We start from the raw sequence: 22,861 nt of genomic DNA on the forward strand, positions 1-22,861 counted from the left end.
AAGTATTTATCATAAAAAAACATTTATCATTCTTCTTGGGGAACTTAAAGAAACAAAACATTTTCCCATCGTAAAGAAAACTCCCTTAAAATATGGACAATGACAAAACCCTCCAGCTGTTAGTCTACTGAATGCGCAGTCATCACGTGTTCCGTGTCACATGAACTACTCCACCTCAGGTCCTCAAGAACGTTTCAAGGTCCTGAAAGGTGCATAGAGAACACGTCCAGGAAGCATGGCAGGACCTCAGGGAGTCTGAATCCGAGGGAAAATAATCAGATTACACACACACACACTTTTTCTCTTGAGTCTGTTTGAAGCAACATCGGTAAATCTCCCCGTGGAGGCCTCGCGGAGAGCCGTAGGCGTCTGAGGCGCGCTCCAGTCCAGCAGAAAAAAACTGGTCCTGTCCTCCGGCCGCGGGGGGCGCTGTCCTCTCGTCACAGAAGGGCGGTTACTTTTCTGTTTCCGGGTTTTTGGAGAGCAACGTGTGGAGGTAACCCGCATCTCGGCACCAAAACACTCCGACACTCCGAACCAAAGTGACCGAGTGGGAACGACTGTAGTCCGGCCTGACACATCGGAGACACCGGAACGTCCTGCAGCCATGGGCCCGGTGAGTGAGAGGCTTAAATCCGCCGTTTAATGAACGGAGTCTGGTCTGAGAGAACAAACATGCTCAAAGCGTCTGTGTCCTCACAGCCCGAGTCCACAGAAAACCCACGATTTTAGAGTCAGACTCATTTTAAAACAGCTCCCGGGTGTTCAGAGGGATACCAGAGCCCCAAAATAACGGCGCATTGAACGGAGTGTGGTCCGAGCACACACGGTGATGGCGCCTCCATCAGAGCCCGCTGCTGCTTTACGCCTGACAACATCACAAACGGTCACGTGGAAGGACTCAGTGTCTGATGGTCTGCCCCGAGTCAGCCACTCTGTGTCCCACTCAGGAAAGAAACACACCTCATCATCCACCCAGCTACGTAGCACATGTAGTGTCCTGTAGTACCAGGCAGTATGAGGTAGTACAGTGTAGTATTTATTTATTTTATTTAGGACAGTGCATGTTAATGAACATAAATGTAAAAAAAAAATTACATGAATGTAAACATGCCAGATTATAGCCAAAGGCTAACTTCCATCTGTTGTCCTTAAGCATAAAAATAGACATAATAATTCATAAAAATTCATCATTCATTCATAATAAAAACTCCATCACCAAACTTACACATACACACCATTCTGTTCCCAAATAAAACATTAAAACTATACAACTCATACATGATCACACACTTGATTTGTCCATAACCAGTTTTTAACCTTTGCCTTAAACAAATTGAATGTCGAGCATTCTCTAATGGGTTGAGGAAGACTGTTCCACAGATGGCCTCCTGGACAGAGAGGACGTTCTGCCCAAATGCTGTCCGTCTGTGGGGTATAAACACGTCTCCTCAGATTGTAGCTCGAGTGGTCCTGTCTGAGCTTTCTTTATGCCTAATGAACTGCTTTAGTGGTGGTGGAGCAAGAGAGTGTAAGACTTTATATATTAAACTCAGTCTTTTAAGTTTCACTAAGTTATTGAAGTTCAGTAATTTATGTTTTTTAACACATGACAGTGGTGGTGGGAGGTCGGTTTTTTGTCAAGTAGTTTTAAACGTCTTTTATAAATGTTTTCAATAGTTTTAAGTGTTGTTGGACAAGCAAGTGACCAGGACGTCAAACAGTAGTCCATATGAGAGATGATCATTGAGTAAAAATAAGTTTTTGCAACATTCATATTTAAATTATTACGTATATGATTAAAATTTTGATTATTAAATTTAAGTACCTGGGACTGAGGTAGTACTGTGTAGTGCGAGGTAGGGCTGCCACAAACGATTATTTTGATAGTCGACTAGTCACTGATTATTTTTGCGATTAGTCGACTAATCAGATCATCATCCACTGGACGTAAAACTACAGCTTATTGCACCAGCAGCATCTGCTCTTATATAACTATCATGAGCTTACAGCTTTAAGTGTTTAAGGTGCTAACTAAAAATAAAGACAAGATGATAGTTTATTACATTTTAATGAAATTTGCAGATTGTTTCGGTAAAGTTTAATAAACTCCTTGCTATCTAAACTATAACAGGACACCGGAGTATATTCTGGAGCATCTCACACTTCTGATGATCAGCTGTCTGCTTGACGTTTATTCAGCTGTGTAAAAACTATAACTTTAATCTCAGCCAAACCGATTTACTCAGGAACAAATAAAATACTGAAAAAAGCCAAACAACAACATTTTTAAGTTCTCTAAGTGACTCATATATATTTAACCTGAGTAGCGAAAGACGGCGGTGGGTTTGAAAACAATTTGCCGGGAGTCCGGTGTTCTCACGGCGCTAGTGACCTAGCCCCCGGCTAGCTATCGAGCTAGTGGGTAACAGACGTCTCCGAAAACGTCGGAGCGCTTTTGAAAATATGCGGTGTCTTGATAAACTGAGCAGATATTTGAGGTTTACACAGCTACATTCTCCATGAAAATATGTTAAACCTTTATTTTGTGACCCAGAAAGAATAATAAGAGTAATATTAAAACTAACTAGCTGCCGCCATTGTTGGAAACTACGGAGCCCCGCAGGGGACATGGGAGAAAAAAAAAATTAGGGAGAAAAAAAAAATTAAGACGGACTTTTGCGAGATCTCGCAAAACTCCAACAATGGCGGCAGCTACTTAGTTGTAATATTACTCTTTTTGGGTCACAAAATACACTTTTAAGATATTTTGAGGCGTGAATGTAGTTGTGTAAACGTCAGATACCTGCTCGGTTTACAAGACATCACATATTTGCAAAAGTGCTCCGACGTTTTTGGAGATCTGACACCCACTAGCTCGAAGCTAACGGGCGGTCGAGACCTACTACAGCCGGGAGGAACACCGCTTTCCCAGCACATCGTGCCTCGACCTCCCGGTCGGCTTCGAGCTGGCGGCCTCCGAAGAATGCGGCTAAAACTTTTGCGAGCTCTCGCAAAAGTCCGTCTTAATTTATTTTTTTCTCTCATGTCCCCTGCGGGGCTCCGTAGGAAACTGAGCTGGGCCGCGCTATGAATTCTGGGACACAGCTTCTTCTTCTTCGGGGTTTAAGGGCAGCTGACATCCTTGTACATGCAGTGCTGCCATCTTCTGTTTCAGTCCGTTATTACACTCTTAAATCCTGCTACTTATTCCTGCGTCTTTTGTGATCTTACAAAGCTTCAAACGACGCGTCGACTATTAAATCAGTCGTGACTAGTCGACTAATCGTGGCAGCCCTAGTGCGAGGTAGTACTGTGTAGTGTGAGGTAGTACTGTGTAGTGTGAGGTAGTACTGTGTAGTGTGAGGTAGTACTGTGTAGTGTGAGGTAGTACTGTGTAGTGCGAGGTAGTACTGTGTAGTGTGAGGTAGTATTGTGTAGTGGGAGGTAGTACTGTGTAGTGTGAGGTAGTATTGTGTAGTGGGAGGTAGTACTGTGTAGTGTGAGGTAGTATTGTGTAGTGGGAGGTAGTACTGTGTAGTGTGAGGTAGTACTGTGTAGTGCGAGGTAGTACTGTGTAGTGTGAGGTAGTATTGTGTAGTGCGAGGTAGTACTGTGTAGTGTGAGGTAGTACTGTGTAGTGTGAGGTAGTACTGTGTAGTGTGAGGTAGTATTGTGTAGTGGGAGGTAGTACTGTGTAGTGCGAGGTAGTACTGTGTAGTGCGAGGTAGTACTGTGTAGTGCGAGGTAGTATTGTGTAGTGGGAGGTAGTATTGTGTAGTGGGAGGTAGTACTGTGTAGTGTGAGGTAGTATTGTGTAGTGGGAGGTAGTACTGTGTAGTGTGAGGTAGTACTGTGTAGTGCGAGGTAGTACTGTGTAGTGTGAGGTAGTATTGTGTAGTGGGAGGTAGTACTGTGTAGTGTGAGGTAGTATTGTGTAGTGGGAGGTAGTACTGTGTAGTGTGAGGTAGTACTGTGTAGTGCGAGGTAGTACTGTGTAGTGTGAGGTAGTATTGTGTAGTGCGAGGTAGTACTGTGTAGTGTGAGGTAGTACTGTGTAGTGGGAGGTAGTACTGTGTAGTGTGAGGTAGTACTGTGTAGTGTGAGGTAGTACTGTGTAGTGCGAGGTAGTACTGTGTAGTGTGAGGTAGTATTGTGTAGTGGGAGGTAGTACTGTGTAGTGTGAGGTAGTATTGTGTAGTGGGAGGTAGTACTGTGTAGTGCGAGGTAGTACTGTGTAGTGCGAGGTAGTACTGTGTAGTGGGAGGTAGTACTGTGTAGTGCGAGGTAGTACTGTGTAGTGCGAGGTAGTACTGTGTAGTGCGAGGTAGTACTGTGTAGTGCGAGGTAGTACTGTGTAGTGTGAGGTAGTACTGTGTAGTGGGAGGTAGTACTGTGTAGTGTGAGGTAGTATTGTGTAGTGGGAGGTAGTACTGTGTAGTGCGAGGTAGTACTGTGTAGTGCGAGGTAGTACTGTGTAGTGCGAGGTAGTATTGAGGCGGCAGAGCGTCTGAGCGCCACGCCCACAGTGAGTCCAGTAAATCAGCAGCTCGACGCTGAGTTTGTCTCTGATTGGTCGGTTTAGAGTCGGTCACACAGCGTCAGGTGTTCACAGGATCCAAGCCAGAGCCTCCATGGACCGTGACATCATTGCTGAACACCTCTCCTTCTTTCCTCTGACGCTCCGCAGCCTCGCTCGAAGAAGCGGCGGCCGACGTTTCGCCGCCTGCTGAAGACGAGTGGCGTGAAGCTGGAGAACAAGCTGAAGAACCGCCAGCTGAAGCAGCAGAACGTCGCCAAGAAGCAGCGCAAGGAGCAGAAAAGGCTGAGGCAGGCGGTGAAGGGCGCCGTCGGCGAAACGCCCCGCCCCCTGGAGACGTACAGGAAGAGACCAGGTGAGCGGCAAACGATCACGTGATTACTAACGTCTGCTGTAAACCAATCAGAGACCAGAACTGTCTGACCCTGCTCCTGCTCGTACAGAGGAGGAGGAGGAGGAGGAGGAGGAGTTTCTGGAGAGCCTACCCACAGACATGATGGAGCAGGAAGACCTGCAGCAGATGACCGCCATGGCTCGCCAGGCGTCCTTCATCACCAGGGACCTGTCGTCATGGTAACTCCAACACACACACACACAAACCATATTTAGATACAGAAGCAGGTGTGATGCACAGTGACTGAGGTGCATTTGTGTGGTGCGGCGGGGCGTCCCAGCGGGCCGGTGCATGGCGGGAAGAAGCGGAAATCGGACGTAGCTCGCAGCTACGAGAAGGTTCCCAGGAAGATGGCGAGGACGGAGGAAAAGGAAGTGATCCACCTGCTGCCGATCAAAGACAAGACGGGCGTGATCCCACAGAGCGTCGAGAGGGGTACGGCGTGCTGCGTTGATCCCTGATCAATCTGATTGGTTCTGTGCGGCTGTGTCGAAACGTCTCCCTCTGTTCTTTCAGTGGTGGAGAAGCAGCCGGAGGAGGAGGAGCAGGGGGAGGAGCAGGAGGAGGAGCCTGATGATGTCGACACAGGTATGAAAAGCGATCAGAACTTTTGGAATAAGAATTAAACTCCGCAGGCACGGCGGGGTAAACGCCTCCGTGACGAGGCTGAGGCGTCCTCTCATCTGTCACGTGTCCTCCTTGCAGAGGCGGAGCCACCGAGCTGCCAGGAGATGACGCCGGCGCAGAGAGAGCGGCTCAGGAATCAGAAGCTTAACGAGAGGAAGCTGACCATCGCCGGCCTGGCGTCGGCCATCGTGTCGGACCCCATCGGCAGCGTAAGGCCGGGCGCCGCTCTGGGATCAGGCTCGTGGCGTGTATGTGTGTGTTTAACGTGACGTCGTGTGTGACAGATAAAGCGCGTGAAGGAGCTGCGGGGGATGCTGATGGAGGCCGACCCCAGCGTGGCGGTGACGGTCAGAAAGCTGGTGATGGTTTCTTTGATGGAGGTCTTCAAAGACATCGCCCCCACCTACAGGATCCGACCTCTGACCTCGGCGGAGAAGACCGCTAAGGTGCGTTTGTGAGTTTGTTTGTAGAGGAAGCGCCTGGCGGCAGGTCGCCACAGTCGCCACGTTTTAACCTGCTGCTTCTGCCGCTCGCCGTCTTCCAGGTGAAGAAGGAGACGCAGGTGCTCCGAGAGTTCGAGGAGGGTTTGGTGAGTCAGTACAAGTTCTACCTGGAGGACCTGGAGCAGACTGTCAAAGGTACGCCTCCGTCACCATAGCAACAGCCACACACTGACACCCGCACACCTCACGGCGCCCTGACCGCTCATCTCCGCCCACAGACTGGAAGCAGAAGAAGAAGAAGCGCAGTCAGGCGGTGGCGCTGCAGGCGTACGGCGGGCTGGCCGAGGTCGCCGTCCGCTGCCTGTGCGAGCTGCTCGTCGCTCTGCCTCACTTCAACTTCCACAACAACATTGTGGTCGTCCTGGCGCCGCTGATGAACGACTCCACCAAGAAGGTGAGTCTCATGGGCGCCGCAGCGCAGCCCAGCATTGTGCGACGCCTTCACGTGCTCTTTGTGTTTCAGGTGTCCGGCGTGTGCTGTGACGCGTTCAGGAAGCTCTTCCAGCAGGACAGAGCGGGCGGGGCCTCGCTGGCCACGGTGCGAGTTATCTCCGGCCTCGTGAAGAGCCTGAACTACAACGTCCGACCCGAGGTAACGAACGAAACGTATCCAGGCCACGCCCACTCCGAGAAGACTGTTGATAAATTATTAATCAGACGCTGTTAACTCCGCCCCCTCCAGCTGCTGCGGACGCTGCTGAGTCTGAGGATTAAAGAGGTGGAGATGAAGAAGGACATCGAGGCTGCGGCACCAAAGAAGAAGTTCATGACCAACAAGGAGAGGAAGAAGAACCTGTCGAGGATGCAGAGGAAGGTAAACCCTCGCACCGAGTCCTTATTGGTTGTTTCAGCGGTCGGCTCCGCCCCCGACAGCCCCGTTAACGAGGCCTCGTTCATTTTAAGGGCTGGAGCTGCAGCAGCAGACGAACAGTGAGAGAAACTCAGGCTTTAGAAACAGGAACACGTGTTCATTCAAACGTTTGTGCCAGAAACATCAGCACAAAGAGATGATCTGCTCACGATCACAAGGTAAACAAAGGATCCAAATATGGGCGAAACGTGTAAAAGATATTTTTAATTTAAAATAAACTCCAAACATAATAATGTGAGAATAAGAGAATGTGTCAATGAAAAGTTAATGTTACTGGGGCAAAATATAAAAAACAATTCTTACAATAACCTGAGGAAATATTAGCAAAGTAACAAAAACACGAGAAGAACATGTGAGTCAGAATAAAATGTTTCTACATGCTCGTGCGAATTCACTGAAGTCTATGAGCATTAATATAAGAAGCATTAACAACTTCCTCTGTGATGAGCTGATGCTCAGGGATTTCTCAGTCCGTCCAGCAGGGGGCAGTGAGAGACACCAACCTGTGTGTGTGTGTGTGTGTGTGTGTGTGTGTGTGCGTGTGCGTGTGTGTGTGTGTGTGTGTGTGTGTGTGTGTGCGTGCGTGCGTGCGTGTGTGTGTGCGCGTGTGTGTGTGTGCGCGTGTGTGTGTGTGCGCGTGTGTGTGTGTGTGTGTGTGTGTGTGTGTGTGTGTAGTGGAAGAAGGCTGAGGAGAAGCTGGAGAAGGAGCTGCTGGAAGCCGAAGCCTCAGAGAGCAAAGACAAGAAGATCAAGCTGGTGAGTTGAAAGGTCACGAGCGTGTACGGTGAGAGGAAGGACACTCCTCCTCCTCCTCCTCCTCACCCCTCTGCTCTTCCTCTCCAGCACACAGAGACGCTGAACATCGTCTTCCTCATTTACTTCAGGATTTTGAAGAAGGCTCAGAAATCAGTTCTTCTCCCTGCAGTTCTGGAGGGGCTCGCCAAGTGCGCGCGCACACACACACACACACACACACACACACACACACACACACAATCTTTAGTACTACTATAGTGCTGAATATGATGTCATTTCCTGTCAGTTTTGCTCACCTCATCAACCTGGAGTTCTTTGATGACCTGCTCAACGTGCTGCAGGACCTCATCCATGCAGGAGTGAGTGTTCATATTTGACCCCGCCCCCTGCAGAGTCACCTGCTAGTTTGGTGTCACAAATAGTTCTTTATTTATTTTTGTTTCTTTATTTATACCTGCAGGATTTGTCCAATAAGGAGACGCTGCACTGCATCCAGACCGTCTTCACCATCCTGTCAGGACAAGGTCAGACTCTGTGTGTGTGCTCGTATATCTGACTTGTGAAGACCTTAGTCTGATGAAGACCTTTGAGGCCATTTTAAATATTTTTGTTATATGATCACAAGAAGTCAGGACCTTCTTTGTGTATCAATGTCGAGACATTTGTGGATGTTTATTTAAATAAGCTGCAATAACGAGTTGTTTTAAAGGTTCAGACTTGGATTGTAGTCCTGGGAATATGTAAGGGTCCCCTCCCAGTGACATAGACAAACGTATGTGTTCGTGTTAGGCTCACAGAGGCACATGTGCAGCACTGCTCAGCAATAGCACTGGCTACAGTTTATTCTCACTGAGATAGACCAATAAATTATTTTTAAAAACTCTTTGAAAAGTCAGGTGTGTTTCCTGCACATGATGTCACTTCCTGTTGAGTTTCCTGGATCAATAAAGTTTGTTTGTGTATCAGGTGACGTCCTGAACATCGACCCGCTCAACTTTTACTCCCAGTTATATAAACTGCTGCCCAGGCTCCACGCAGGTCAGTTAGCCTCACTTTGAACCGGCAGTATGACGTCACACGTCACATGATTGTTTTAACAGCCACGCTTTGAATCCCTCAGGGGCGCCCAACGATGACGCCATCATTGTACTGCGGTGTCTGGACGCAATGCTGACCCGCCGCAGGAAGCAGGTGACCCTACAGAGGGCGATGGCGTTTGTCAAAAGGCTGAGCACGATCAGTCTGCACGTAATGCCCAACGCCAGCGTGGGAATTCTTGCCGCCAACCGAGCCACGATGCATGTGAGTCTGAACGTGTGTGTTGACATCCTGTCTTCGTCCCCTCGTCCCCAACCGCCAACCCTCCCTGAGCAGAACTCCTCCCCGCCCGGTCCCACTGTCGGCAGAGTGCTTACTCATCGATCGTGATTTCAGGGGTTTTCTCTGTGTTAGTGGACGCTCCTACGCTCTTTACATTACAGCATGAAGCACCTCGACGTGACTGTCGTGATTTGTTGCTATATAAAGTCTGATTCAGTCACTTGAAAAGAGGTGTGGTTACCTAACAGCTGCTCAGTAATTCAAGTAGTTGTACAGGTAGAAGTTTAACGTGTGTGTGTGTGTGTGTGTGTGTGTGTGTGTGTGTCTTTCTCAGTCCTTCCCAAAGTGTGACTTCCTGCTGGACAACGAGATTCAGGGCAGTGGGTTCTACCTGCCGGAGCTCGACGAACCTGAACACTGCAACGCTCAGAACACAGCACTGTGGGAGCTACACACACTGCAGGTACACACACACACACACACAGGTATGCAGGTGCACACATGGCCCCACGTGTTTCTGAATGTAGCTGCGCGGTGTTTGTGCTCTTTCAGAGACATTACCACCCGGTCGTGCGGCGGTTTGCAGTCCACCTGAGTCAGGGCGCTCCCTCTGAAGGCTCGGCGGCGCTCAGTGCGGAGCTGAGTCGCAGGTACACACACACATCACCTGTGTTTAATCAGAAAGCTCGGCCTGTGTGAGGATCAGTGAAAACGGTGTACTGCTCCTTTAAAAGTTTCGTTTTTCTGAAGTGTGAACGTTGCCCCCTGCAGGTCATCTGTGGAGCTGTTTGACGACTACAGCATCAAAGATATGACCTTTAACCCCCCTGTAGCATCACCAAGCCTCAAGAAGAAGGTTTGAAAGTCAAACTAAAATATTTTAAAGTTTAGTGAGTCATGATGACCGACTATCGCTTTGCTTTGTGTCAGGATCATTTTGTGGTCGGAGCGATGCTGCTTGACGCCGAGTTGCAGAGAAGACTCGAGTGCGCCCTGACCGCCGCCGAGGACACACAGCTGGACTTTACTGCAGCGCACACACACAAAACCACCCAGCACTGACACACACACACATAAAATAAAACAACATTTTATGGCCATCAGGAGAGGAAGTACAGCTGCAACCTGATAGGCAGACCTTCAAAATAAAAGCCCAAAGTGTCTTCAGGGTGGAGTTGGACTGTTTTCATCATGTTGATGTGAAGAGTTGTGATGTTGGGCAACCCGGTGAGTCGATGCGGAGTGCCCAGTTTGAGTGCCATGACTGTGCTGTTTAAATGTCAGATATTAAAAATAAAGACCAGAAAAACTCTTCTTTAACATTTAAGCTGCTTTTATTTTTTAGAGGCTGGGGTCTGCCACACCAGGTAAGACCCCAGGTGCAGGCTGTGTAAAGATGACCCAGAGACAAGATGCTAGCATGCAGGGCATACATGGAACGCCATAGCCAAGTGGCCAGCATAGTATACAGAAACATCTGGAAGCCCCGAGGTCAACATGGGAGGTGGTGGAGAATGACCGAGCTAAGATCCTGTGGGACTTGCAGATACAGACGGACAAACAGGTGGTGGCTAACCAACCGGACATAGTGGTGGTAGACAAACAGAAGGAGTCGGCCGTAGTGATCGATGTAGCGGTTCCCAGGTGTGATGTGACGTAGCCGAGCATTTCTGAGCTGTGGTTCTGGAACCTCGTTCAAACGGTGGCCTTCCTGGTACAAACTTTTTCACACGACCTCTGGAAGCTTCTCCTCCGGGCGGTCTTTCTCTTCCCTGTGTGCGGTCAGATCCAGGCGCAGCTCGTACAAGGCTGACAGATACTCGTCGTTGTTGGCGTCTAATTCCAGAGCGCGCTCATAATTTCTCACAGCCCTGCTCCGATTGCCCTCAGCTCTGGCCACTGCTCCCCGGATGCCATAGGTCTTAGCTATCGTCGTCAGTTTCTGCAAAAGAATACCTGAAGGTTACTTCCTGTTTACTAAGATGAGGTTGAGTTTGCATTAGTTTTGCATAAAGCAGAGTGAGAAGCTGGCCAACCTTCACACAGTGCTTCCAAAGTGATGTGTTGATGCATAACTCCAGAGCCTGTTGGATGCAGCACAGGACACGTTAGCAGACAGTTAACTGTCCACAGCTCGACTTTCCAAATGTCCGTCTGCCTCAGAGGCCCGTTCGCTAATACTGGTTGCACCTGGCGTATGCACCTGGCATGCACACCTGCAGTCTGAATGCAGTTTTGGACGATCCATACCTTTTTGTAATAGGTGATTCCGAGGTCTTTCTGAGGGGTGTGATAGTAGCAGAACTCTGCATAATACCGGTAGATGTACTGACGGATGCCTGGAGGTTCATCCTCTAATGTCTGCAGCACATCATCAAACATCTGCTGAGCTCTGAAGCAACAAACACAAAGCTTAGACACAAAAAGAATCAATGCATCAAATGTTTTTGGAATCAACAGTCCATCTGATGACTGTCTGTAGAAACATCAATACAGTCGAGTAAAACTGTCCAATCTGACATAATGTTGGTGTGACCACAGGGGTCAAAGTTTCCTTCACACACTTGTTTCCAGCTTTGGTAATATGATTCAACACTGTTTTATTCCATAAGTGATCACGTTGGTCAGGTTTAGTCCAACCATTCTTCTACCTGTGTCATTACTACCAGCTTTTTTAAATAGACATAAAACCAACACTGAGAATATTTCATTGGAAACAAACTGACAGGTAAACATACCTCCTTCTTTCAAAGTTCTGTGCGTACTGCAGAGCCAGCAGAGCTTTTGCAGCATTGAAACCCTTCTTGAGCCTCACTGATTCCTCCAGATGCTGAATACAAAGACGTGTCCAATGCTGCACCTCTATTGGATAAAAACAGGTGTTACTGACTGAAATATTAAACACGCCCTTGTGTCCAGTCTTTGAGTGATGACGTATGAACACTGCTCCGGTCCAAACTCCTCTGTGTTTAAGGCTGTTGTGTTTTTAACATGTTTTAATGTTTTGTATCTTGTTCTATTTAATCCGAACAAGCCCCTAAAATCAGTCAGTGATCGCTGTTGGCCTCTCTCTGTTTTTATTACCGCTGTTCATTTTAAACCCTTACGATGTAACTCCAGCCCAGCAGCAGTATATGAATGACTAACCTCGTATTGTGGATGGATTATCTCAGTTGTTCTCCTGACTGAAGTTTGGTCCGTTTACAGCATCCTGCCATGCGACTATATTTGTCTCTAACCATCGGGAACCCTCACGTTAACTTTTATCGAGTGGAAAAAAGTTAGTGTTCATCCTCCAGCTTCACTGTTTATGCTAACATAGCTGTGTCGCTAGCGATCACGTAGCACATCATTATATACCAGCTATTATACCATGTTGGAAGTGATAGAGCTGTACGTTTGAATTTGTCAGAAATCTCTCAGTCAGAACATGCTATATCATGTTTAGGTGGAAACTAGTGTGGGAAATATATTAGGTGGTAGTGCTTTAATTAGTGACATATTAATCCAGAAGCTAATGAACATACACAGCATAGAGCCTTAGAAGTGTTTCGCTTGTAACTGCATATGTGCCTGCACAGCGACGGTTATAACAGGATGTACTCAGGATGTGCTATATACGATCATGGGCCCACTAACGAGAACAACAGGAAGCAGCTGAGGTGAAAGGCAATTGAGACACCTTTCTAAGTGTTATAGAAGATTACCAAAAAAGGAGTTGCATTTAACTGTTACTAACCATAATAGACTATGTGCACGTTAGCATATGCTACTTCCGGTGCGGAAACTCCTGTGGGGAGCTTTGTTTCCGGTGTCCTATTCGCGCCTGGTTTACGGTCCAAAACAAGCAAATGAATGAATCAAGCGGCGATTTACATTTCTATAGATGTCTCGGGCATTTACCCAATATATCTGTAAATGATGTTCATCGACTTGTCGATATTTTCCCCCCGCGCCTCAGAGCAAAAGAGAAAAGCATTCAAATGTTATATTTCTCAGCTGTCCCTCGTTTATCGCGGGTGTTATGTTCTAAAAATAACCAGCGAGAGGTGAAATCAAGGAGCCGATTTTATTTTTGACGGTGCAAAACGTTTGGTGGACATCGTGGACATACAGCGCTGCACTTCAGAGTCACACTGCTAGCATCGATGCAGCGATTCTGTACTGTACAGGAGAGACGGAGGAGATCGTCTGCAGCGATCAGGACGCAGGACACAATGTGACGTAAAAAAAAAAAAAAAAGCAGCAAACTTGCACTAAAAAATCTGCGAAACAGCGAGGTGAAAGGTGAACTGTGTTATAGCGAGGGACCGCTGTAATTTTTAAGCTAAGTCACAACATACCCTTCGTACATACTAATGTATAGAAACCATTACAATCATTCATTTTTGTGTGGCTTTTTTCACGGTTTGTTGACATGCTGTGTAGGTGTGTACTTGACGAGCTGATCTCGACATAACGGGAAACATCTGGTTTGACTATTCTTCACCTGTAGTCTGAATGCTGAACATTGGCCTGTTTAAATCATGAGACCAGTCACTACACAGAGATGCTTCTGAGTGTGGACGATGTGTCTTCTGCTGCAGTGATGCAGTTCTGCTTGTGCTGAGTGATGTAAACAACTGATCGATTGAAACGCTTTAAACGTCAAAGTTGATCGTTAGACTTTTTTTATGACACAACAGCGGTGAGTGTTCCCACCTCCTGCTCTTTGTAACTTAACGCCATCTTTCCGTTTTCGAGGTTTGAACATGGTTTTGGAGGATATCTTCGCAGCAGCGATTGACTGGACCTGCTCTGAGTCTTGGTTGTTTGTTCTCAACACAACATCAGAGAATTCGGGACACTAGCGAGCTAACTTCCTGCTAACTTCTAACTCCGTTAAACTTCATAAATCCTGTTTTCATGGATGCCTGGATGTTAAACTTAATTGTTACACCTGGTAAAGCAGCAGCACATTTTATTAAAGATGAAAGAATTTAGACCGTTCGTAACTTAGTGAAGCCGCAGTGTCCTGAAGCATAGTTTGGGCCCAGAAACAGCTAATGATGTCAGACTTAAAGACTGGATTAAACCTGAAAATGTATTCACATGTTGCAATAGACATAGACTGCCGGGGGATTCCCATGATGCATTGAGTTTTTCCTTTCCAGTCACCTTTCTCACTCACTGTGTGTTAACAGACCTCTCTGCATTGAATCATATCTGTTATTAACCTCTGTCTCTCTTCCACAGCATGTCTTTATCCTGTCTTCCTTCTCTCACCCCAACCAATCACAGCAGATGGCCCCGCCCCTCCCTGAGCCTGGTTCTGCCGGAGGTTTCTTCCTGTTAAAAGGGAGTTTTTCCTTCCCACTGTTGCCAAAGTGCTTGCTCATAGGGGGTCATATAATTGTTGGGTTTTTCTCTGTATCTATGAAGCGCCTTGAGGCGACTTATGTTGTGATTTGGCGCTATATAAATAAAATTGAATTGAATTGAATTGAAATGTTGATTGCTTTATTTGAGACCTGCTGTGGTGTGCAGAGGCACAATAATAAAGATCGTATCTCTGTCCAAATACTTACCCGACTGGAAGAACTTTATACCAGGTCCTACCTGCTGATGAGAGTATAAACAGAGTACAGTGCAGTACCTGACTCTGGTCGGACTCTTTCCCCAAGCAGCTTATTCTTCTTCTTCTCATAACACAGAGCAAGCTGTTGATGAATGAAATGGCTTTTCTTCTCCAGCATACTCTTCAGCAGATCGATAGACTCATCCACCTGATCCTAGAACAGGGACGAGTCACGGTAACGTTGGAGAGACGAGACGTTAGAAGCATAAAACCAATATTTTATCTCGAGTCCCTTGATTCGCCATCAAGACCAGTATGTTTTTCCTATAAGCTACAGATGTTTTACCTGGTTGCGGAGATATTTTGCTACGTAGCGGGTGACTTGAGTGTTGTCCCGTCCGACTTCCAGGGCCTTCTTCACCAAACCTTTAGCCTCTGTGTGTTTGTTCGTGTCGTGGACCAGCTTCAGAGCCAGCATGGACATCAAAACGCCATCATCCGGATTTATTTCCAGGGCTCGACGAAGCTGTTCAGTGGCTGGTGATTCCTCGGGATACCAATCATTAACATTCTGAAGATAAGAGCTCCATAAGTTTGCTGGATGTAATTTATTTAATGGGTGTTACCTCTCAAAGAATCAACAACAACACGACTGCAAAGTTAATGACTACAATGGTTAATACAGGAGAATCGTATGGACTGTCTGCTTCAGCAGGATAACTGCTTATATGCTAAACCGAAAGGCTGATTGGCTGATAGATTGTACCTGTTCTGTGCGATAGAGGACGATAGCATAGCCATTGTTCCACTCCCAGTCATCAGGCTGCAGCTCCAAAGCTTTGCAGAAGCAGTCTTCAGCTTTGGTATAGTAAGAACGGGAGAACTTAAGAAAGGTCCAGCCCTTCTCCCCGTACACTTCTGGATGGAGGTCAGTGGAAGGATCAGGCGGATGGTTCACCTGCAGAGTCACAGTATATTTAAAAGAAATAGATTTGATTGCAGCTAATTCTTTGACAGTGTCTGAACATTTATCAACTTTTCAGCCGAGAAGCCACAAATGCACAAACTAGTCTAGTTTGTCTCATTCGTTATATGCAGTTAATGTTTCAAAAGTTATAGTTGTCACAGAAATATCCTGAAGTGTTTGGTTGCTAAACTGAAAAGATGGTCTGATATCCATACACATGGTCCAGAAAGGAATCGTGCAACACTTCTGAACTTGTTTGTTTTGTTTGGCAGTGTGCGCTATAACAGGGTCTTCGTGTAAGTGAGTGATCGCAGGTTTGGATCCTGTAGAAACACCTCAGGTAACCTGCACACTCTGTGGTCCAGTAACAGGTCTAACATGGAGCTGTCACATTTCTCTTTATATTAAACTAACATGGAGGTTTAGGTGTTGTCAGTCTTGGCTGATTTCCAGTGTTTATGCAAAGCCAGGGCCCTTTCACAATATGTGTTCTCGTGGAGTTGTGAAACCTCATCAGTGGCTGTACTGTTCCAGTTCAAACATCAAAGTCAAGTACGCTCAAAGCGCCTCGATGTATTCCCGCTCCGCCCATTCCCTCGAGCAGGCAACGTTGTGACTTGTGTGGGCCTGGCTCAGCCAAATATCCCAGAATGCATTTTGTCCAAAACTTAGCGGCAGCATCGGAGAAGAGCAGCGAGTAACGTTTGAAATATGACTGTTTCTGTGACACAGAATAAACAGTCGATTTGTAAACATGCTGCATTTATCAACACATCACCTTTTTGCTTGATGGAGCACCAACTGTCAGGTGACCGGAGGCTGAGGCTTACTAGAGCCAGTGAGAACGCCTGACTCCCAGCACATTGTTTTCATTTTGATGATTTCTAAATCTTTGTGTTTATTTCAGCTTTTTTGTTGTCTGTTGTTTTCTTCTTTGTTTTTGCTTCTGAGTAAATCGGTTTGACCGAGATTAAAGTTAAAGCCCAGAAAAGTTAATTCTGTTCATCTGGACGTTTTCAGTGGGAGAAATGTTTCATCATCATCAGGTGACTTCTTCAGCCTCAGCTGACAGCAAGCTTCAACCTTATAAACAGGACATAATGACTGAAACCGTTGACGAACTTTGGGCTGCGAGGTCAGTTTATGATCATTAATATGCAAAATGTCATGTAAAAAATGAAATTAACATTAAAAATATTTTCATTCAGTTTCTGGAGCAGAAACATCTGGAGCAGCTGTTCATGGATACCCTGACGCTCCAGAAATGATGAAATGATGTTTTGAACATGTGTTCAGTGATCGTCCACTCCACAGCTGACTATGATAAGTCCTTCGAACGTGTTTTCGTTCAGTGGCAGCGCAAGCTGTGCGTACAATGTTTGTAAGAGAGATGAAGTTTGTGTTTCGGTGACAGTCTTTATGAACATATCAGTGTCTGGATATTATAACAGCCATGAAGGCTACAGGCAGGGGTTCTTTAGATGTAAAGGTTTTTATTATAGTCAGCGCCTCTAGATCCATAACAGCGTTTATGGGTGGGTGTTAAAAACGTGTTTAGAAACAGGTTAAACCAGTCGTGTTTCTGAGGGTGTATACATGCCAGTATATCCTCGACTCTCTGACAGTAAGTCTGGGACTGTACGTAGTCTTCGGTGTGGTATTTCAGCCAAGCCAGGTCTCCGTACGTCACAATGAGCCGCAGCTCGCTCTCCTGTCCGTAACACTCCCTCGTCTTCTCCTCTGACTCAGTGAGTAGCGACAGCGCCTCCTCTGGTTTACCCTGAAGATACCTGAGGATGGACAACAAACAGGAATAACTCGCAGTGCTCCAGCGTCTTCAGGGTTTTGACACGTCTTTGTACCTGTAAAGCCATGAAACTTTGCGGCGCAGAGACATTATATTATTAAGAGTAATTGCTCGCCTGACTTCACCCACACATGAACTTCCCACTCGTGATCCAAGGGGTTTAATACGATGTCAGCCCACCAGCTTCAGCGTTTCTGGGAAGGACTTCCACCGGCTTGTGAGTGTTTATGGGAATTTTTGATCATTCTTTCAGAAGCACCTTTGTGAGGTCACACTGTGCTGTTGTCCTAGCAACCACCAAACCCAGACTCCTCCATCGGAGAAGCGTGATTGGTCGCTCCAGACAACACGTCTCTAGAGCTCGGCGTGCTTCACGCATCGATGCTTGGTGATGTAAGGCTTGCATGCAGCTGTTCGCCATGGAAACATATTTCCTAAAGCTCTGTACGCAATGTTGACGTTTGGAGGTGTGCAGCGATTGACTCTGCACTATGATCCTCACTGACCCCGCTTCACTTCCTCCCAATCTCCTCCACCTTGTTCTAATTCCACTAACAGTCGGATAAAGAGGAACGTTTATGACTGGACAGGTGACATCCTATCACGGTTAAAAGCTGGAAATTCACTGAGCTCCTGGGAGCAACCTAGGTGCTGATTTTCTACACCTGTCACAGTCTGGCGAGGGCAGACTGTATGAATTGAAAAAGGACCCAAAATGCAGACTCCAAGGAACAGGGAACAAAACTTGAATGTTAACAAAAAGCGAGCCGTTTAATATGGCTGGAAAAAAAGGTACAAACAAAGGGCAAGGCAAACTGAAGCAAAATTAACACAAACCTAAACTGGGAAATCTAAACAAGCAATAAGAAAAACCTAGACAAGAAACTTGGAAGCATGGCATAGGAAACATGGCGTGGACAACAGACGACCTGACAATCACACACTGAAAACAGAGGACTTAAATACACAGGAGGTGATTAGGGGAAGTGGAGACACATGAGGAAACAGCTGGCACACATGAACATAATGACGTCACAGTGGGAGAGTAAAACTGAACATGATGAACACAGAACACCAGACCTCTTCACAATAAAACAGGAAACATAATGAGACATAGACATGACAACCCGAACTTGACAACGTAAGACACAGACATGAAACGCATGAAGAGCAGGGGAGATTTAACATGGTTGGAAACACGAGGGGGAAATAATAACTAGAAACACTTAGGCATAATAATACAAACTTGATAACATAAGACACGCAGCATGAAACACGAAGGGTGAGGGGAAGCTTAAATACAGGGGAAGAAAACACAAGGAGTCTAATAACCAAATGAACTTAGATAACCTAATGAACAAAATAAACTCAAACTTAAAACGCTGGGTCAAAAGACCCAGGACCATGACAACACCTGTGGACATGAAAGTGAATCGAACATCTGAATTCAGTGATTGGATGGGTGAGTGAATATTTTTGGCAATAATGTGCATGTAAAAAGCCAGCTTCACAGAAGCAACGCCTGCTTGCACTGTTGAATCTTGTTGTTTTCCATCTTTGTTGCTATTTTGTGCCCAATTATGATGATTTTATCTTTGAATGTCCCACAAACAAAGGCTTTTAGCTGAGGGTTCCTGTTCAATGTTCTGCACTGCTTACCTCACATAAGACAGGAACCTGTAGGAGTGGGCCAGGGCGCCCCGCTGCCCCAGTTGCAGGTCTATATCATGCTGCAGCTGCTTGCTAAGGTCGTCCAACTCCAAGTCTTCCTTCTTCAGATCCCAGGTGAAACGACTCTGCAGCTTCTGCAGCCTGCGGTGTAGATCGTTACCTGGATCACTGCGTAAGACAAAACACATTCTCAATATAGTAGCAAGTGTTCACAAACATGAACAATTTAATAGTTTCTTAGGAGTATTTATGGTTTTATTTTGTGACACTAAGAAAACTGACGGAAAACAAGTGTGCAGCACATGGAAGCAACATGATGAGATTGTGTTAATCTCACTGTTAGTTTTTGAACCTCTTCAGCATGTTTGAAAAACAGAACATGCTGATCAGTCCAAACTCAAAGATCCTTGTGTCCTAATTGTTCCGTTATTTGAGGTTATGGATGTTATTTGACTGGAGGCATAACTCACAGACACGAGACGCGCCATTACTCCAATGAGTGTCCTTTATTATGAGTGCCCCCCACAACAACCCAGCAGAAACGTTCCTACCGCTTAGCATTTACCTGATGCTACATCCCCCCTACTAAACAGGATGTGATGCTGGGATATAACCAAGACAACAGATTAGACCCGCACGCTTTAAAGTATACTACTGCCTTATGCTTTATCTGGTAACAGCTTGTTTACTGAACTCGTCTGGTTTCAACCCAGACTTCTCAGAATGTCCAAAAATAAACTCTCAAAGTATACAACTCTGAACACCAAGCATAAGTGCACATTTCTGAACTATTCGGTGCAGCTACAAACAACATGTTTAAACAGTGCAACCATTTGCTTTATTTCTCATTGTCTCTATGAGGGATGGGGTCGACTACCCAGCCCTCTGCCTGAGTGTGGGGATTATTCTGCCCCATTGCTCACTCACTTCCTAGCCCTATGAGCAAACATAGTCTTTTAGATATGCTGGAGGCCTCCTAGACCTGGGTGGGATCTTTCTCCCAGCTTCAGGAGTCTGCTGGCTGGCCTCCTGTGAGATAGTGTCTGGAACCGACACACTCTGTGCAGCTGGAACAGAGTTCTCAGGTGAAGCCTCTGGTGGATCGACAGAAATCTCCGGTGCCCCAGGTGTCCGTGTAAGATGGTAACGGTTTCTTCTCAGCGTGCCCTTTGCTGTCTCTACGATGTAGGACCTCGGTGAGCCTGCCATGGACACGACTGTCCCTCTAGTATCCGTGTCTGAGACCCACACTTTGTCTCCAGGATTGAGCTGTAGCATGTCATGTGCTCTGTGTCTGCGGTTGTAGTTTTGTCTTTGTTTTTGTCTGTACGTTTGTAGCTTTGAGCTTGTCTGTGTCCGTACCTCTTGGATTTAGCTGTGATGGGATGACAGGAATAGTTGTCCTTATCCTCCTACCCATGAGAAGCTCAGTCGGGCTGTAGCCAATGGAGTGGCCCGGTATGCCATAAGGGCGAGATAGGGATCACCAGACTTTTTAAGAAGACTTTTGATGGTCCTGACTGCCCTCTCGGCCTCGGACAACACCCCCAGGGCTTACTCTGTATGATCCAAGTGCTGAAACGTGCGTATCAGCTGACTCATCTTCGTATGGCTTGGGAGCAGTGCTTCTCCAGCAGCACGCCGATTTAGGGTGGAAACCAGTAGCATACACTTCAAGAGCTCTCAGCGCAACAGAGCAGCGATATGCTCACATTGAGAAAGAGGCCCTCACTTCAACTTGGGCCTGTGAGAGGTTTGCAGAGTTCCTAATTGGGAAAACATTCCACATTGAAACAGACCACAAACCTCTGGGGTTTTAGCCATGTGACATCCAGTCCCCACTTCCCTCAGGATGGGTGTTCATACTGGAGTGCAAAATTAAAACCAATGGAAGATGGACAAGAAAAGTTCAAAGCCATCAGGTGCTCAGTTTAGAAAAAAGAGAAAAGAAGAGGAGGAGAAACAAAAGATGCAGGTAAGCAGATGTGTGATTGGATGATGGCAGCTCATCCTGAAACAATCAGAATACTTTATTAATCCCTAACGAAATTATGTGTTACAGTTGCTCCAAGAAGAAATGGTAAAAATAGTAACAGTAACAGACTAAACTGCAAACATTATGTTACAGGTTTTAATATTAATCAGTCATTGTCAGTTGTTGATTTGTCCTGTTGTCATTGTATGATGAATTATGATGGCTGTTTGCATACTGTGCACTCTCTCTCTCCATGTGTGTGTTTCTCCGGTGAGACTCAGTGTGGTTCCGACAAGTTTTATGTTAATGTACAATCCTTAATGTGTGTGTGTGTGTGTGTGTGTGTGTGTGTGTGTGTGTGTGTGTGTGTGTGTGTGTGTGTATGGGGGGGGGGAGTATTAACGTCTGTCTCTGTTCTTCCTGCGGGAGTGTGGAGACGAGAGGGCAGCGAGCACGGACACTAGTGTTAGGAAAATACGTTTTCTAGCGCTTATTTGCTGTGCATTTTGTTTTATGCATTTAATAACAGACCAGTATATTAAAGGCCACCTTTGAGTTATAAAGGTCATTAGATTGTTTAGCAAGACTGAAAACTGTGCAGAACAGGAAGCTTTGTGCAGAGTTGCAGAGAGCATTGCCCACGTTTGTCCTGGTAAAAGAGAACAACAGGAAATGACCTTTGGGTTGTAAAAACTAGACACGAGTGTAGTTGTGCAGATGTTTTTGCAGCTACGTAGCGGACATGTTGAATTAAAATTGATAAAGTGACGGTTTGGTAGGGGAGGAGGGAGCAGACTATATTATACACATCTGGCCTGTAATGCTTCAGATCTGCAGATGCTTAGCACCGTGCACATCTCCCTTCTGGAAGGTAATGATTGAATAAAATGATTATAAATACTCTGGCCACTCTCACTCTGCGTCTTCTCTGTCCGGCCTGAAGAATAAAAGAACCTGGGACAATACTGGGAAGCAGAGTTTTGGAGCACAGACACTGGGAGAAAACACTGCACAGGAGTCAGACAGCGCACGGGGATTTATTGTTGCGGTTTAACTTTATTTACACTGTAAATAAAGACACTGCTTCATTGCAAGAGTCCTGCATTTGGGTCCTCATTCCCCACATCAATCATCACATATTAATTAATAACCTGGAACGGTACGGGGTCAGGCGGGTTGTAATGCACTGGGTGACAAATTAGTGACAGGAAACAGAAGCTGGGTGAATATTTCTCCTCATGCTTGGACTTTGCATGTGGTGTTCCACAAGGCTCTGTACTGGGTATTAAATGATTTACTGTTTATATAAATTATATTTGTAAGGTATCTGATATATTAAAATTAGTATTATTTGCAGACGACACAAATATTTTTTGTTTTGGGGGGAATCTAAAGGAGCTGCTGGACACGAGTAACAAACAAACAAATCTAAGTAAAACTAAAATCGTCTTATTTGGGAAACACACAAGTGCAGATTCATGTAGATGGTGTGGAAACTGAAAGAGTTCTTGAACAAAAGTTTCTTGGTGTGATAATAGATGATAAATTAAGTCTCATATAAATAATTTAAAGAACAGCATTTCAAGCAGTATTTAAATTTTGAGTAAAGTAAAAACCACTCTGGGCCACAGATCACTCCACAGTCTCTACTGTTCACCGATCGCACCGTATTTGCATTGCTGTGCAGAGGTTTGGGGCAACAAATGTTCGCTATCATCAATCTTTATATTACAAAAAAGGGCCATGAGGATAATCCATAACACCAGTTACAGAGATCATACAAATCCACTGTTCTTAAAATCAAAAACACTAAAATTCACAGATCTGGTTCATTTTTTCACGGCACAAATTATGTATAAAGCAATAAACAACC

General features: G+C 46.0%; 2 protein-coding genes across 2 annotated transcripts; one reads left to right on the forward strand and one right to left on the reverse strand.

Moving 5' to 3' along the window:
- Positions 1-478: 478 nt before the first annotated feature.
- Positions 479-10,309, forward strand: noc3l (NOC3-like DNA replication regulator). Its single transcript, XM_085361095.1, has 21 exons — positions 479-616; positions 4,691-4,895; positions 4,984-5,113; positions 5,215-5,369; positions 5,451-5,522; positions 5,640-5,770; positions 5,846-6,007; positions 6,106-6,199; positions 6,283-6,458; positions 6,528-6,656; positions 6,747-6,878; positions 7,611-7,691; positions 7,779-7,879; positions 7,978-8,050; positions 8,152-8,215; positions 8,658-8,729; positions 8,812-8,993; positions 9,346-9,474; positions 9,564-9,661; positions 9,783-9,867; positions 9,942-10,309. Exons 1-21 carry the CDS (start codon positions 608-610, stop codon positions 10,071-10,073), a joined length of 2,412 nt encoding a protein of 803 aa, XP_085217221.1. The 5' UTR covers positions 479-607; the 3' UTR covers positions 10,074-10,309.
- Positions 10,310-10,345: 36 nt separating this feature from the next.
- On the reverse strand, positions 10,346-20,291 carry LOC146627427 (interferon-induced protein with tetratricopeptide repeats 5-like). The gene is made up of 10 exons (XM_085360290.1): positions 19,996-20,291; positions 19,002-19,181; positions 17,136-17,325; positions 15,335-15,526; positions 14,915-15,139; positions 14,647-14,782; positions 11,750-11,873; positions 11,262-11,403; positions 11,048-11,095; positions 10,346-10,953 (listed from the first exon to the last, which is right to left on the reverse strand). The coding sequence occupies exons 1-10, from the start codon at positions 20,289-20,291 to the stop codon at positions 10,738-10,740; spliced, it is 1,749 nt and encodes a 582-aa protein (XP_085216416.1). The 3' UTR covers positions 10,346-10,737.
- Between the last annotated feature and the right edge of the window lie 2,570 nt (positions 20,292-22,861).

Source organism: Diplotaxodon limnothrissa, linkage group LG8 (assembly GCF_057381915.1).
Source record: "Diplotaxodon limnothrissa isolate DT_005_m linkage group LG8, D_limnothrissa_male_GT1.1, whole genome shotgun sequence".
Lineage (NCBI taxonomy): Eukaryota > Metazoa > Chordata > Actinopteri > Cichliformes > Cichlidae > Diplotaxodon > Diplotaxodon limnothrissa.